The following is a 14,621-nucleotide window of genomic DNA, read 5'->3' on the forward strand; positions in this document are numbered from 1 at the left end:
TCAGTCAGTCAGGGCAGTGGGGACAGTGGATCCCCGTCAGTCAGTCAGGGCAGTGGGGACAGTGGAACCCCATCAGTCAGTCAGGGCAGTGGGGACAGTGGAACCCCATCAGTCAGTCAGGGCAGTGGGGACAGTGGATCCCCATCAGTCAGTCAGGGCAGTGGGGACAGTGGAACCCCATCAGTCAGTCAGGGCAGTGGGCACAGTGGAACCCCGTCATTCAGTCAGGGCAGTGGGCACAGTGGAACCCTGTCAGTCAGTCTGGACAGTGGGGACAGTGGATCCCCGTCAGACAGTCAGGACAGTGGGGACAGTGGATCCCCATCAGTCAGTCAGGGCAGTGGGCACAGTGGAACCCCGTCAGTCAGTCAGGGCAGTGGGGACAGTGGATCCCCATCAGTCAGTCAGGACAGTGGGGACAGTGGATCCCCATCAGTCAGTCAGGGCAGTGGGGACAGTGGATCCCCGTCAGTCAGTCAGGGCAGTGGGGACAGTGGATCCCCATCAGTCAGTCAGGACAGTGGGGACAGTGGATCCCCATCAGTCAGTCAGGGCAGTGGGGACAGTGGAACCCCATCAGTCAGTCAGGACAGTGGGGACAGTGGATCCCCATCAGTCAGTCAGGGCAGTGGTGACAGTGGAACCCCGTCAGTCAGTCAGGGCAGTGGGGACAGTGGAACCCCATCAGTCAGTCAGGGCAGTGGGGACAGTGGAACCCCATCAGTCAGTCAGGGCAGTGGGGACAGTGGAACCCCGTCAGTCAGTCAGGGCAGTGGGGACAGTGGAACCCCATCAGTCAATCAGGGCAGTGGGGACAGTTGAACCCCATCAGTCAGTCATGACAGTGGGGACAGTGGAACCCCATCAGTCAGTCAGGACAGTGGTGACAGTGGAGCCCCATCATTCATTCAGGACAGTGGGGACAGTGGAACCCCATCAGTCAGTCAGGACAGTGGGGACAGTTGAACCCCGTCAGTCAGTCAGGACAGTGGTGACAGTGGGACCCCGTCAGTCAGTCAAGACAGTGGGGACAGTGGAACCCCATCATTCAGTCAGGGCAGTGGTGACAGTGGAGCCCCATCATTCATTCAGGACAGTGGGGACAATGGAACCCCATCAGTCAGTCAGGACAGTGGGGACAGTTGAACCCCGTCAGTCAGTCAGGGCAGTGGAGACAGTGGAACCCCATCAGTCAATCAGGACAGTGGGGACAGTGGAACCCCATCATTCAGTCAGGGCAGTGGTGACAGTGGAACCCCATCAGTCAATCAGGACAGTGGGGACAGTAGAACCCCATCATTCAATCAGGGCAGTGGGGACAGTGGAACCCCATCAGTCAGTCAGGACAGTGGTGACAGTGGAACCCCCATCATTCAGTCAGGGCAGTGGAGACAGTGGAACCCCCTCAGTCAGTCAGGGCAGTGGGGACAGTGGAACCCCATCAGTCATTCAAGACAGTGGTGCCTAACTGGCTTGTCTGCTATGGCAAGACCAGAGGATCTGTCTGATCTCCCATGTACAGTGGCTCTTATCTTTCATAGACACAAGGATACAGAGAATTAGGGTTTTCTACAGCTTTTTCCTCTCATGCAGGTTCAGTCAAGCATCTTGAAGAAGGTAATCCAAGCACGGCTTACAAACAGACCAGTGCCTGCTGGGAGTGTCACTCTGAGACCACTTTTCTTGGCCCAGCTAGTGCAGGTCTAGCTTCCATCTCCTGCATCCAAGCCTGACTCAGCAAGAAGCCTGACCACTGCCCTCAGGTCCCAAAGAGCCCTGGCCATATTGGGCTTTGTGGACACCAACAGCAAGCTCTGTTTAGCCAGGTGCCCAGCCTTTGGGGGAGCCCCTACTACCAGCTCTGTTAGGGGTTTGTGCTCCCTGCTAGCTACTCCGTTGGACAGTCTGTGGTTCAGCTGGACTGTGTGTGATGCATGGCATGGAGTCAGAATCCGCAGTCTTGCAGTCAGAGTTCCCATGCCTTGGCTTCTGCAACATGCAAGGACACAGCCTCCCTCTGTGCTCCTGCGAGCAGAGAAGGAGCTGGCCGCTCAGCAGAGATCCTGACTCAGTTAACACCCACTGCAGGCCCAAACAGTGGGAAGGCAGGGCCTTGTTGGTTTTTGGCCTGCTTCCATTCCTGTACTATTCTGTGCAGTCATAATAAAGCAGTTCTTCACCACACTCCCTACCTACAAAGATGATAGAGAAGTATCTTCCCATGGTCTCCATTCAAGCCCAGGGTTGGAGTGCAGGCTCACCAATGGGCAAGTCACAGGGCCAATGACCAGGCTCCCATGGCAGATGTACTGAGCACATACTGGGCACATGGCTCGGGGCTTGGAGTGCTGTGTGTTGAATGCTGGCACAGCATGGGCATCCTCACCAACTCACTGCTGATAGTAGTGTAAGTCACAAGTCATTAGCAGTTGCTAGAGAAAAGTAGTGTTTTCACTGTTGAAGAGAAATGAGCGATGGGCCTTGGTAGTCCATGGTGGTCATGGAAGACTTACCAAGCGTGAGAGCTAATCTCAGTTGTCGACTTGATTGGTTCTAGAATCACCTAGGAAAAAACCTCTTGAGATAAAACCCATGAGGGATTTCTTAAGGAGGTTAATTGAGGTGGAAAGATCCTTCCCTAGCTGTGAGCAGTGCTAATTCATGGGCTGAGGTCTTGGATTGAAGAAAAAGGCCAAGCTCTAGGAGCATCCACCTTCGTCTCTGTTTTCTGACTATGAACACAACACTACCAGCTGCTTCTTGTTCTTGGCACCACACCAAGACAGACTGTACCCTCAAACTGTTAGTCAACATAAACCCTTCCTCTCTTAACCTGCTACTTGTCAGGTATTTTGTCACAGCGAAGAGGAAAGTAATTACTATGTCCAACCACTGTCCAAGTTACTCCATTCTAGATCCAGACCACAGATGCCAGGGTCTGAACTAAAGCATCCTAAGACAGGGACAGGTGGCCTGTCTTTAAGAGTGGGTCTCATGGGGCTGAAATTAGCTGCTGGTGAGGCTGGCTCCTTCCTAAGGCTCCAGAGGCAGACCACACCTTGTCTCTTCCAGCTTCTGGAGGCCATCTGGTTCCTTCCCTCCACCTTCAAGGCTGGAAGTATGGCACCTACCAGTCTCTCCCCTCTGTCCATATCTCGCTCGTTCATACTTGAGAGTTCCATCTGTGAAAGGGTTAGACTAAATTCTTTGCAGTTGTGAAAATGAGCTGGAATCAGGAATCAGCTGCATCCCTTCTGGACTGTGCAGGGGAATCCCAAAGAGATACAGAAATTGTTTCCAAATTACTCCATTCCCGGAGCTGGGGACACAAGTGTTCTGAGTCTGAACTGGAAAGTCATCAAACCAAGACAAGGCCTAGTTCTGTGCTGGAAATATCTGTGGCCTTGTGTGTCCTTGTGAAGCTTCTTGGCTTCTCTGAACTTTGTCATGCTTTTTGGTTAAAGGAAATGGGAATTGCCACTAAATAATCAAATGAGCTATGGTGTGAGGAGGAGAGTAAGGCACCCCAAAGGCAGGCTCTGCTATCTTTGATTAAAGTTCTTTGCATAAATGATCTTCAAGGAATGCAAAGTTCATTCCTGAAGAGCATGGCTAGTGAGGGGTGTGAGGACAAGTGTCTCTGAGGCGGACAGACTGAGGCAGGTTTTCATTTCTAACAGGTGTGTGGTCTGGACGGGCGACGACCGGGTTTTCTTCTTCAACCCCACCATGCAGCTGTCCGTGTGGGAGAAGCCAGTGGACCTGAAGAACCGTGGGGACATCAACAGGATCATTGAGGACCCACCCCACAAGCGCAAACTGGAGGCCTCAGCAAGTAACTAAGGCGGCAGGGTAGGGGACTGGGGGGGATGGGGGCGGGGGCGGCACTGCATTGCTGTCTGGGTAGTTAGTCTGTTTCTGAGGGTCAGGGAGTGACAGCATGCTTTTCCCGGTTCTGATGGGACTTAGTTATAAAGGAGTCACATTCAGCCATAGGGTCAGTAATTAAGATTCTGCTTAAATATAGACCCTTATAAGCAGTGGGGCTCCATCCTCGTTAAAGCCTGTTAGGTCGCTAATGCAGAGAGGTTGCTTATTGCACATTCACACCTTCCTGTCCTGGTGGCCACTAGCTAGCCTTTGAAACTCACAATTGTGCCAGTGTGAGTGGATACTCACAGCTCACTAAGCACCCGGGTCCCAGAGGTCCATTGCTGTTGTATGAATGGAAGCGCACTTGGAGGAGGGGCTGCTGTCAGGGAGGCTGCCACTTCTGACCAGCCTGGTAAGTCGGTGTCAGCATGAGTCAGTGAACGCCATTCAGCATTTTCCAAGAGGCTCCTTTCCCAGTAGACCCCATACATTTTTTATGAGTTATAGTATGGAAAAGACTTGCTACTCAAGCATGTGGATTAATATAGCATTATTCCGGGCTGGAGAAATGGCTTAGCGGTTAAGCGCTTGCCTGTGAAGCCTAAGGAGCCCGGTTCGAGGCTCGGTTCCCCAGGTCCCATGTTAGCCAGATGCACAAGGGGGCGCACGCATCTGGAGTTCGTTTGCAGAGGCTGGAAGCCCTGGCGCACCCATTCTCTCTCTCTCCCTCTATCTGTCTTTCTCTCTGTGTCTGTCGCTCTCAAATAAATGAATTAAAAAAAATAGCATTATTCCAGAGATGTGTGTGCAAGCTGTCTGCACCTTTTTTTTTAAATTGGTACTGGGACTCGAACCTAGGGCTTCACACATGCTAGTCAAGTTATCTACCTCTAACCTGTTCCTTCAGCCCTGTGTTAAAATTTTGATATTCAGAAGACAGGGTGTTGGTAAGTTGTCTAGGTTGGCTGAGAACTCATTCTACAGCCCATACAGGGCTTGCACTTTTCATTTTCCTGCCCCAGTCTTCCAAGTCATGGAGTGACTGGTCTGTATTGCTAGAGCTGGCTTGTCTGTCCTTGAGAGCAGAGATGACGCTGAAAGGACAGGATGGTGGACAGGGGGTCTTGACATCTCTAAGAGAGTCTTTGTCTAAATTGTATGGGTTATTTTATGGTGCTGGCAATGATACTTTTGATTTCACATCATATAGGCTGACACAGGGTGATCTAGCCATCTAGAAAGCAGCATTATTAAAGCTGTTAGCATTCGCAACAGCACTAAGAGACATGGAAATGGGCACTCTTGGGACCTGGGTGTTAGCCTTTTAAGAGCAAGAGATGACAATGTAGTGTGTTCATTTCACTTAAGAAGAACACTTGGGAAAGTGGGTTCTATCCTAGACGCATGGCTCACTGTGTGCAGGGAGGGTAAGGGCAGGCCTGGTGAGTGCACTCCTTTCTTTGATCAAATGGTCTCTGATACAAAAAGCAATATTTATATCAGTGATGATGTTTTTAAAAACCACTGAATAGGACAGTCTCTCTTGTGGTTCACAGGCAAGATAATTGGTACAGTGTAGGAAGACCAGGAGATCTTCAAGCCCAACTAAAGAATTAAGCACAAGTTAGGATAAGAATACTTTATTTGCTCGGTAAGAGACAAATGATAATGGCAGACTACTAAATCCTGTTTTAAAATTCATGTTCTTCTAGTTAATTGCATGCTATTCCATTTTCCCAAAGAATAGATAAGAATTAGCAAGAAATAAAATTGTTAAGAATCAACTGCACAGTTGTTCTCCTATTTCTGACCTTTGGACCAAGTCAGACTAGGTCTGAAGAGATGGGGAGGTGTCCCCATAGCCCCATAGTCATCTGCGATCTCAGATCTCACTTCTTATGTACAAATGCAGAGGAGCCAAGTGTCAAGCCCAACAAAGACAACCAGGAAAGCTTGTAACTTAATGTTTCATGTCACAGCCCTGTGGGAGTGAGTACTGGAGGGAGATAGGTATGTAATGTTAAAATGCATATAATTACAAGACCACTTTACATTTATCTTCTCTTATAAAAGGTGGAACAAGGTGGTCATATTCCGGTAGGATTTTCAATATGATTCTTTCAGATATGCAAATGACCTCCACATTGAATTTTTCTTGCCAAGTAGCCTTGCTCTTCAAGAGCAGAACTGCTAATTCTGAGATCCACCAAACAGGGCAGAAGGTGTTTCTGTAGGAATAATTAATGACATGGGGCAGAGCTGATGGCCTCTAGTCCTCAGCAGCTAGTGGCATTTTCCCCATCTGGTCATTCATGGCAACTCACAAATCACTTGGCCTCATTAACTGGCTGGTGGTGGCCCCAGTTGGGGAAGTTGCTTTCCCATCCTGTTCAGCTGTGACCCACTACAGGACTGAGTGCACTGATGCTGACTTATAATCTGAAATAGAACAATTAAGCACTCACTTAATCTCACTATTTTCCAAGAGGCAAATGAAATGAAAGAATTTTATACAATGGCAGTCAAATCTAACTGTCATCAGGCCATGTGTATGTGTGTATGTGTGTGTGTGTGTCATGAGTGGCGTGAATTTGCCTATGTGGAAGAGTGGTATTTGTATGAGTGAGTATATATGGGGGTGAGAATATGACTAAATGTGGTATAAGTGTGAGGGTACATGCTTTTAAGTATGTAAATGTGATTGAGTGTATATATATCTCAGAAAGAGAGAGACAGAGTGTGTGTTGTGTGCATGTGGGCGTGTATGTTACAAGCCAAAGGAGTGAGGGCACAGGCAGTTTTTAGGACATAGCACCAAATGTTCAGCCATTGCCTCTTGCTCTGCAGGTAATGAAAAAGTACACCTTCTCACTCTCGCAGCATTGCTGAGGGTGTGAGTGAAGACCTGAATTATTTTCCAATTTCTGTGCAAAGCATCCAGGTTTCTTATGCTCTCTGGCTCTGATGTGAGTTGAGAACAAGTGCATATTGAACTAATGTGAAATGAAGAGGACCAGAGTCCACCCCACGCCCATCTGTCACATGTCTTGATGTTTCTGGGGATGTTACTATCTCTGCAGAGGACACTTGCTTTGTCTTCCCGTGAGTCTCAGCCTTCCTTGAGCTTATCAGAAGTGAAATCCTTTCTTTGTGTTTATGTGTAGCAGTGATGTGCTTGCTTCATGTGGGTGAGTAGTACTCTTCCTGCAGCTTCATCTCCTTGCAGCCTACTTGCTGTATCCGCAGAGGTGCAGCCCATATCTGCAGTGGGAAAAGTGATGCAACTAGATACTCAACAACTGGGCTCTTTTTCTTAGGTGGAGGAGAGGGGACCAGGGAGGGACAGACAATGAGTGCAGTACACTCCCTTTCCTCTGGCTATTGTCTCTTCCCAGTGCCTCCCAGTGGCTGGATGGAACCCAAAGTAGTGGACATCCTCTTTGTTAAGAAGTTGGAGGGAATCAGGCAGCAAAGAGCTCCCACACGTGAATCCATGTAATCCTCCATGGCCCTGCAGGTGGGCCAAATGGGTATTGGGTACAAATTACTTCAATACCAAACCAACTAAACAAGTTGTACCACAATAAGACAAAGTACTGGCTTTCAGTTCTGGGGAGCAGAATTCCAAGAGTTTCCCAGATGTTAGCAGGGCAGTGCCCTTTCTGAGACTCTGAGGAGAATCCTTTTATTGCCATTCCAACCCCGGTGGCCCTCTGATCTCCTTGGTTGTGGCTCCTTCCTTCACCTTCAAAGTAGCAGAGAGGTGTCTTCTACCCTCCTCCTTCCTTAGGCACTGAGGGCAAGCCAGGACAGCTTTCCATCTGAAAATGAGCTACACAACAGCCTTGAGGCCCCTCTGCAAGTGACCTAATATATTCCCAAGTGCCAGAATAGTATGGTGCCTTAGTGAGCTCCATGCTGTGGGGAAGAACTTTGCAGCTAGACACAGTTTATGGGAGGAAAGGATTTATTTAAAGTTTTCAGATCCAGGAAAAGTTACGTGGATGGTGAAAGAAGCTGTTTCCCCTTTGGCAGATCCAAACAGAAAGACACAACCATGCAGGAATGTGCAGCAACAGGATTGCCACAACACGCTCTGCATACCTTAATTTTGAATTCAGATATGGCCCTAGCAATACCTTAAGGCTGGATCCCAGGACCTGCTCCAGATACACCTCTTCTAGCCAGGCTGGAGAAAAGCTTTTTTTTTTTTTTTTTTTTTTTTTTTTAATAAAAAGCATCTGAGTTTATTGGGCAACATACATCAAACTACCACATTCTATACATTCTATGCCTGGCTCCCAATAGACTCATAATCATCTCACATTGTAAATTGTATGCAGTCCAACTTCAAACGTCCCCCAGGCTTCAGTTTTAAGTACCAAGTTGTGTCCCATTCCTCCAGCATACAAGTTCCAAAAGATCAAAATTCACATGGTAAGATTCATCTGAGCAGTGATCCCACTCTTAATACAAATTTTGGTCATAGTCAGTTTCACACTGCTGGGAAGAACATCGAACCAGACAGAGTTAATTGGAGGAAGGGATTTATTTGAAGCTTATGGATCCAGTAGAAGTTCCATTAGTGGCAAAAGATGCTGCCGCCATTTCACAGAGCCAAGAAGAGGCACAGCCTCTAACAAGCATGTAGGACCCTGCAGCAGCAGGAGCCCTCAGAGCTCACTCTGCATACCTTAGTTTGAAATTCAGATCCGCTCCCAGTGACACCTTGGGGATAGACTCTAGGATCTTCCCCTAGTGACACCTCCCCTATCCAGATGGCTGGAGACAAGCTTTTCAATAAAATCGCATGATGAGCCTATTGGAAGACATACATTCAAAGTACCACAGGTGGGGACATGGTTTGAAGGTATAATTCTGCTTCCTAGGATTATAGATCACGGTTGAATCCACTCACCCAAACAACCCATGCCTGTCAAGTGGGAAATGAGGGTTTGCAGGCTGGTGGCTATGACCCGGATCTGAGGAGGAGCAGCCTGGCCAAACATCCCATGGGTTAGCAGCCTTGGCCAATACACCCTGGTCCCCCGATGATGACAGAGATGACTAGGCTCACTCAGTTTCAATTGCTCTGCAAACATTTTAGCCATTTATATTCAGGACAAATGTGTATTCATAATGGCATTCATTTCACTAAGTAGGGTATAAAATTATCCTATGGGTAAACACAGCTGTGACTAGAGAATGGGTCACTTTCCCAGCTATTATGTTGTGAAGACAGTATGTACCAGGTCTCCAAATCACAAAGAGACCAGGTGGCCACTGAGAGTCAAATGCTGGAACATTCACAAATCTAAGTAGGTACTCCATTAGTCCAAGGTGACAAAGGTCGATAGGGGAGGCTCTGCCCACACTGACTCGATCTGCACAGCTCTGTGGGAAGGACCAGGTCTTCAGAGGGGAGTCGTGATCTCTATGGAGCACCTCCTGTATCCTCCAGGGTCTCTGCCTGCATTTTGCATGTAGGTGGGTGCCAGAGGTCTTGTTTCCTGAGGTCCATTCCAATACCACCCTGGTCAGTGTCTGGGTGTGACAACAGATAGTTGAGTGAAGAGGGCAGTGGTCCCTCTCTAGACTCCCACATGGACTTCAGCAGGACACAGGGTACAGGTGCTAGTTTAACACCTGTAGACTTTTTCAGGTGCTTCCTTCCAGGGAAGGATTAAACCAGAAGGTCTGGCACTGGGGGAGATGTTCGGATGCTCTCAAAACACCTGCCTGGCTGCTGCACTTGGCCTCTGCCTTTAGCAGAGAGGCTGATGGGCAGAGGGGGCTAATCCCATGTTCCTGCTAATTCCCCTGATCCATGGAAGGAAGAGGCTCTGTCACCCTATGTAACTTCAGCCCCTGACTGTCACACAAGAGGGACTGTGTAGTCTAATCAAGGTGGGCTTAAGAGGGAGTCAAGTAGCTCTTTTAAACAGTTAGGGTGACTGGGCCCCTGAAAGTAAAGAATCAGGATTATTTTGGGGACTATCTTTGCTAGAAATCAAAGCATGTTCTGACTTCTTCTTCTTTTTTTTTTTTTTAATTTAATTTGTTAGTTTTCATTTCAGTGAATACAGGCAGTTTGGTACCATTATTTAGGCTCATCTGTGATCTACTCCCTCCCATTAGACCCTCCTTGTTAATGAAAATGGGTCGTGCATTGTGGAGTTAGCCCCCAGTTATTAGTATGATAAATGTCTCTGCAAATCATGACCCAACATGTAACTCTGACATTCTTATGTTCTGACTTCTTATCTTTTACCTAGATTAGTTTTTCTACAAACAACCTGAGCACCTCCTGTGAGGGGAGGTCTCTCCTAGTGTAATGGGTGTTAGGGTCAAGGAATGTCCTTGAACCCAAAGCCCTAGTTTTATTTCTAATTTTGGTCAAAGAATTGAATAAAAAGAAGACTGAGAAGGATAATTATTGTAATTTATTATATTTCTTGAGGGAAGTACAGAAGCAAGGAAAGACACCTGCATGGAGGACCTGGGAAAAAACACAGAAAGACAAGAGAAAAAAAGAAAGTCCAAGGAGCTCATGCAATGGGGGAAGCTGGAGGGAAGAAAGAACATATGTGAAGAATAAGGGCTGGGGGACCCTCCCCTCGGCTTAACCAGACTGGGCCTAGGGCAAGGCCCAGGCCCAGCTGAAAGAAAAACTCACCGACCGTTGCAAGTTTCCAAGTGGTCAGAGAGCCTGCTCTCCCCTTGCAAAGGTGTTTGTAACCTTACAGTGGTGGGCTGTTTTACTACTCATGTAAACCAGAGTGACAGCTGGTTGGTTAGGGCTAGGGGCTGTCTCAGGAAGAGGCTAGCCCTGATACCAAGTTCCATGACCTGAACTTGACCAACCACAATGTTTAAATCCTATGAAAGACCTCCCTCCCTGGATAGGTTCTGGTTGTTTGTGGAAAAACAGGTCTAGGAAGTTAGGCAAGAGATAAGAAGTCAGATCATCTTTGATTTCTAGCAAGTACAAACCCTTCTTTTTAATCTTTATCTTCAGAGATCCAGTCACCCTAACTCTACTCCCCTCTCACTAGGATTTAAATCTAACTCTAACATCTTGGTCGGTCAAAGCTCAGCCCCTGAGAACTTAGAATCATGGCTAGCCTCTTCCTGAACCAGCTCCTAGCCCAAACCAATCAACTGTCCCTCAGGTAAGCTGATCCAGAAGGTAGGGTCCACAATCTTAAGACTGTAAATATGTTTCTGAAGGGAGAACAAGGTCTTTGAGCTGTCTGACCATTTGGCAACCTTCAGCTGATGGTGAATTTCCCTTCAGCTCAGCCCAGACCGAGCTTGGTGGAGCCCAGGGGAAGCCGCCAGCCCTTGCTCTGCACATGAGCTTCCCACATGGCAGGAGCTCTTTGAACTTTCTGCTCTGTCCTTTTCGTAGTTTTTCCAGGCCCTCCATGTGGACTCTCAATCCACGAGAATGTTTTTCCTTGGTTCTGTACTTCACTAAATAAATGTAATAATTCAATAATTATCCTCTCAGTCTTATTTTATTCAGTTCTTTTATTAAAAGTAGACATGGGGGCTGGAGGGATTGCTTAGTGGTTAAGGCACTTGCCTACAAAGCCAAAGGACCCAGGTTTAATTCCCCAGAATCCACATGTGGCACATGTGTTGGGAGTTTGTTTAAAATGGCTGAAGGCCCAGGTATGTCCATTCCCTCTATCTGCCTCTTTCTCTCTCTCTCAAATAAATAAAATAGATAAATAATTTTAAAAAATTAAGCCGACATGGACCTAAAGTTTAGAGTTCAAGGACTTTCCTGAACCTCTAGGACTCTGTTACAGTTTCCTAGAACCAAAGGCCCACCCACTTTCAATGTAGATAAAGAAAGAGACAGAGGTGAGAGGGAGGGGCTTGGCTCTCCTGTAAATCATTTAGGGACTGTTTAACCAGGCTGTGACACTTGGCATGGCCTCCAATGGTAATCACGGGTGAGGCAGGAAATGATGTGCCAATTTTATAGAAAGGAGTAAGAATGGTGGAAGCTAGGCACGACAATCACTCAGGCCAGTCTTCAGAGTCCTTTCTGAGACAGAGCTGTGAACAGTGGACAGAGAATGAGGTCAAGCACAGGGCATGCTGCAGGCCCTGAGACAAAAGTAGGCCAATTTGGGAGACCCACCTGCTCAGTGCTAGGCTAAGCAACAGAGAATCTGGAATGCTGGCATCTACATTGGAGTTTTGATATGGGCAGCATCCTTTGGAAAAGGAAATGCAGACTAGAGGTAGGACATAAAAAATATAAAGTCCTGCACAGGAGGAAGAGGGGACTCACTTGAGACTGTTTAAGCAATAATTTTAAAGATATTGCCATCATTAAGATAAGACAATTTCCCTGCACTGGGCTATAGGAAGGGTTCCCTGAGGGCAAGCTCTAAACCCTTGAAAGATCAAGCTAGTAAGAGTGCAATTTGTTTTGAAAGGAAGGGGCCTAAGGGAAGAGTGATGAAATATTTTCCTGCTCCTCAATGTCCAACTTTGTACCCCAAGAGCTAATAAATTTGGCAGTGTCTTTACTTGGAACTGGTTTTGGAAATACAGGAAATAGGATCATGAAGTGCAACCATGGTTTGAGGAGTTGGTATCATGGTGCTATCTAGCTCAATCTTTCTGCTTCCTTCTCACTGAAAGGTGACCATGTGAGCTAGCTTCCTTCTTTGTACCACACTTCCCCTGTCATGGTGATTGATACACCCTTGAAAGTGCAAGCCAAGCCAAAGTAAATCTTTACCTCTCATCAACTATTCATGGTAAGGTGCTTCATTCTAACAATAAGAAGGTAATTACTGTAGTACCCAAATGTACAGAACCTAGGCTAGCAAAACAAAGCATGGAGCCTACATCCTAGGAAGGCAGCCTGCAACATCAGTATCTGCTGGGCCAGGGCTCTTTCTTAGAATGGACTTCTTGCTTGTTGCGTTGGTCCCAATACTCAAATGTGCCTTAAAATAGAGAAGGCAGGTGTCCAGCTGGAGCTTTGGTGGGCATGTAGACAGTCATTGTGCAGTGGACTCAATGTGACCAGGTCCTTTTCCCTGACCTCTGTCCCTGCTGCAGGCTAGTTCTCCACCCACGTCTTCTAGCAGCAGTACCACCCAATTATGACTATTATTGCCAAGGACCCTGAGCAGAATGCCCTGCCACTCTGATGGGGAATACTTCTGCTTAACATCTTGTTCTGATCCACCATGTTCCACCAGCAGATTGACCAGCCAAGGCTTATCCTGAGGATACTCCCTGGGCCTGTTGTCTGAGCAGAATAGCTCTTCTCTATCTCATCCTCTTTGCTACCAGGGAATCCAGTCTTGGGACAGAATTACTCTTCTATATCTCTTAAGAAGCCAAGGTGTCCCAAGAGGAATGTCTGTGTGACTTGTCATTCCTATTTTTCCATTCACACAGATGTTAAACAGAATACAAATACAACTTATAAATGGTTGACCTGTGTATTGTGCCTTGTCCTGAACAGATGTAAAGAAACATCTATTTGCTCCAGACAGAGACAGCACCAACAGACAAAAGACAGGACTCTAAATCCACTTTAGTGAAGCAATATACAAGTCAAAGGCAGCTATGCCCACTGGCTGTCCTCTAGGCAACTCTCACATGGCTCCTCCAACAGAATCCCATTGTGGTCCATTCTTTACGTCTAGCATAGTCTCAAGGGCCTGTCTTTCTGAGTCTAGTGAGTTTCAAGAGCCTACTAGAGCTCTCTCCTCCAGGAGGGACTGTGAATCCAGCCATGCTTGTGAGAGTCCTCACAGCTGCTTCAGGATACCAATGATCATACTCAACATGGAACACATGAGCTCCGAGAGGCAGGGGACTTATGCTGGCTAATAAACATCATAAACTATATATGTATGCTTATATAAATTTATATATCCTTTTTCACAAGTACCACTATTGTGTAATTCAGCATTATTGAAACTGAGAGGCACATGAGTATTACATTTCTGACTAATACTGTGACATCTTCCTCTTCAGGGTTCAGTCAGTTCCCACCCCTCTGACATACTGAGCATCAGTTCTGCAGATCACCAAGACTTAATTTTAAAAACAAGCCTTTGTTTCAGTTGGTATCTCTTCAATTTTAAGTGGGGTGGAGCCATTTTCATCGTTTGTTTAATATTCTTGCTATTACCTCAGCATTCTTTTTTCTTACTGAGTTATATAGATTCCTGTAAATTAACCTATTGTGTTTAGTCTCCAATATCCTCCCAATAGATTTTCCTAGTTGTTCATAGTTTTTCTATAAAATAATTTGCTCTTGATTTTTTTCTTACTGTGGTAACACATATATAACATGAAGCCTACCACTTAGCCACGTTTTGAATGTACAAGTCAGTGGCATTAAGCACACTCACAGAGTTCTAGAACCACTTCTACCTGTCTACGCCTAGTGCTTTCTCATCTCCCCAAATGGAACCTCCATACGGACTCAGCAGTGACTCCTATGCCATCCTCCCCTTCACTCCTAGGAACGTCCCATCACCTCTCATCTCTGGACAGACACATCTGCCTTTAATCCCAGCACTTGGAGGCAGAGGTAGGAGGGTCACTGTGTGTTACAGGCCAGGCTGGGATGATATAGTGAATTCTAGGGCAGCCAGGGCTGTGAGACCCTACCTTGAAAACAAAAAAATAAAGTAAAATGAAAATAAATGAAATTGCTGGCCTACACAGCAACTCTCAGCATTTTGAACAATAGCCAG

At 46.9% G+C, this 14,621-nt stretch overlaps 1 protein-coding gene across 2 annotated transcripts in view; it reads left to right on the forward strand.

The window, feature by feature from the left end:
* Tcerg1l (transcription elongation regulator 1 like) overlaps nt 1–14,621 on the forward strand; it is a 202,346-nt gene that overhangs the window by 151,898 nt on the left and 35,827 nt on the right. For both annotated transcript variants that reach the window (XM_012951464.2, XM_045136690.1), the window contains exon 7: nt 3,681–3,835. In XM_012951464.2, coding sequence (XP_012806918.2) covers nt 3,681–3,835 — 155 coding nt within the window. The remainder of the gene's footprint in view (nt 1–3,680; nt 3,836–14,621) is intronic.

Source organism: Jaculus jaculus, chromosome 1 (assembly GCF_020740685.1).
Source record: "Jaculus jaculus isolate mJacJac1 chromosome 1, mJacJac1.mat.Y.cur, whole genome shotgun sequence".
Lineage (NCBI taxonomy): Eukaryota > Metazoa > Chordata > Mammalia > Rodentia > Dipodidae > Jaculus > Jaculus jaculus.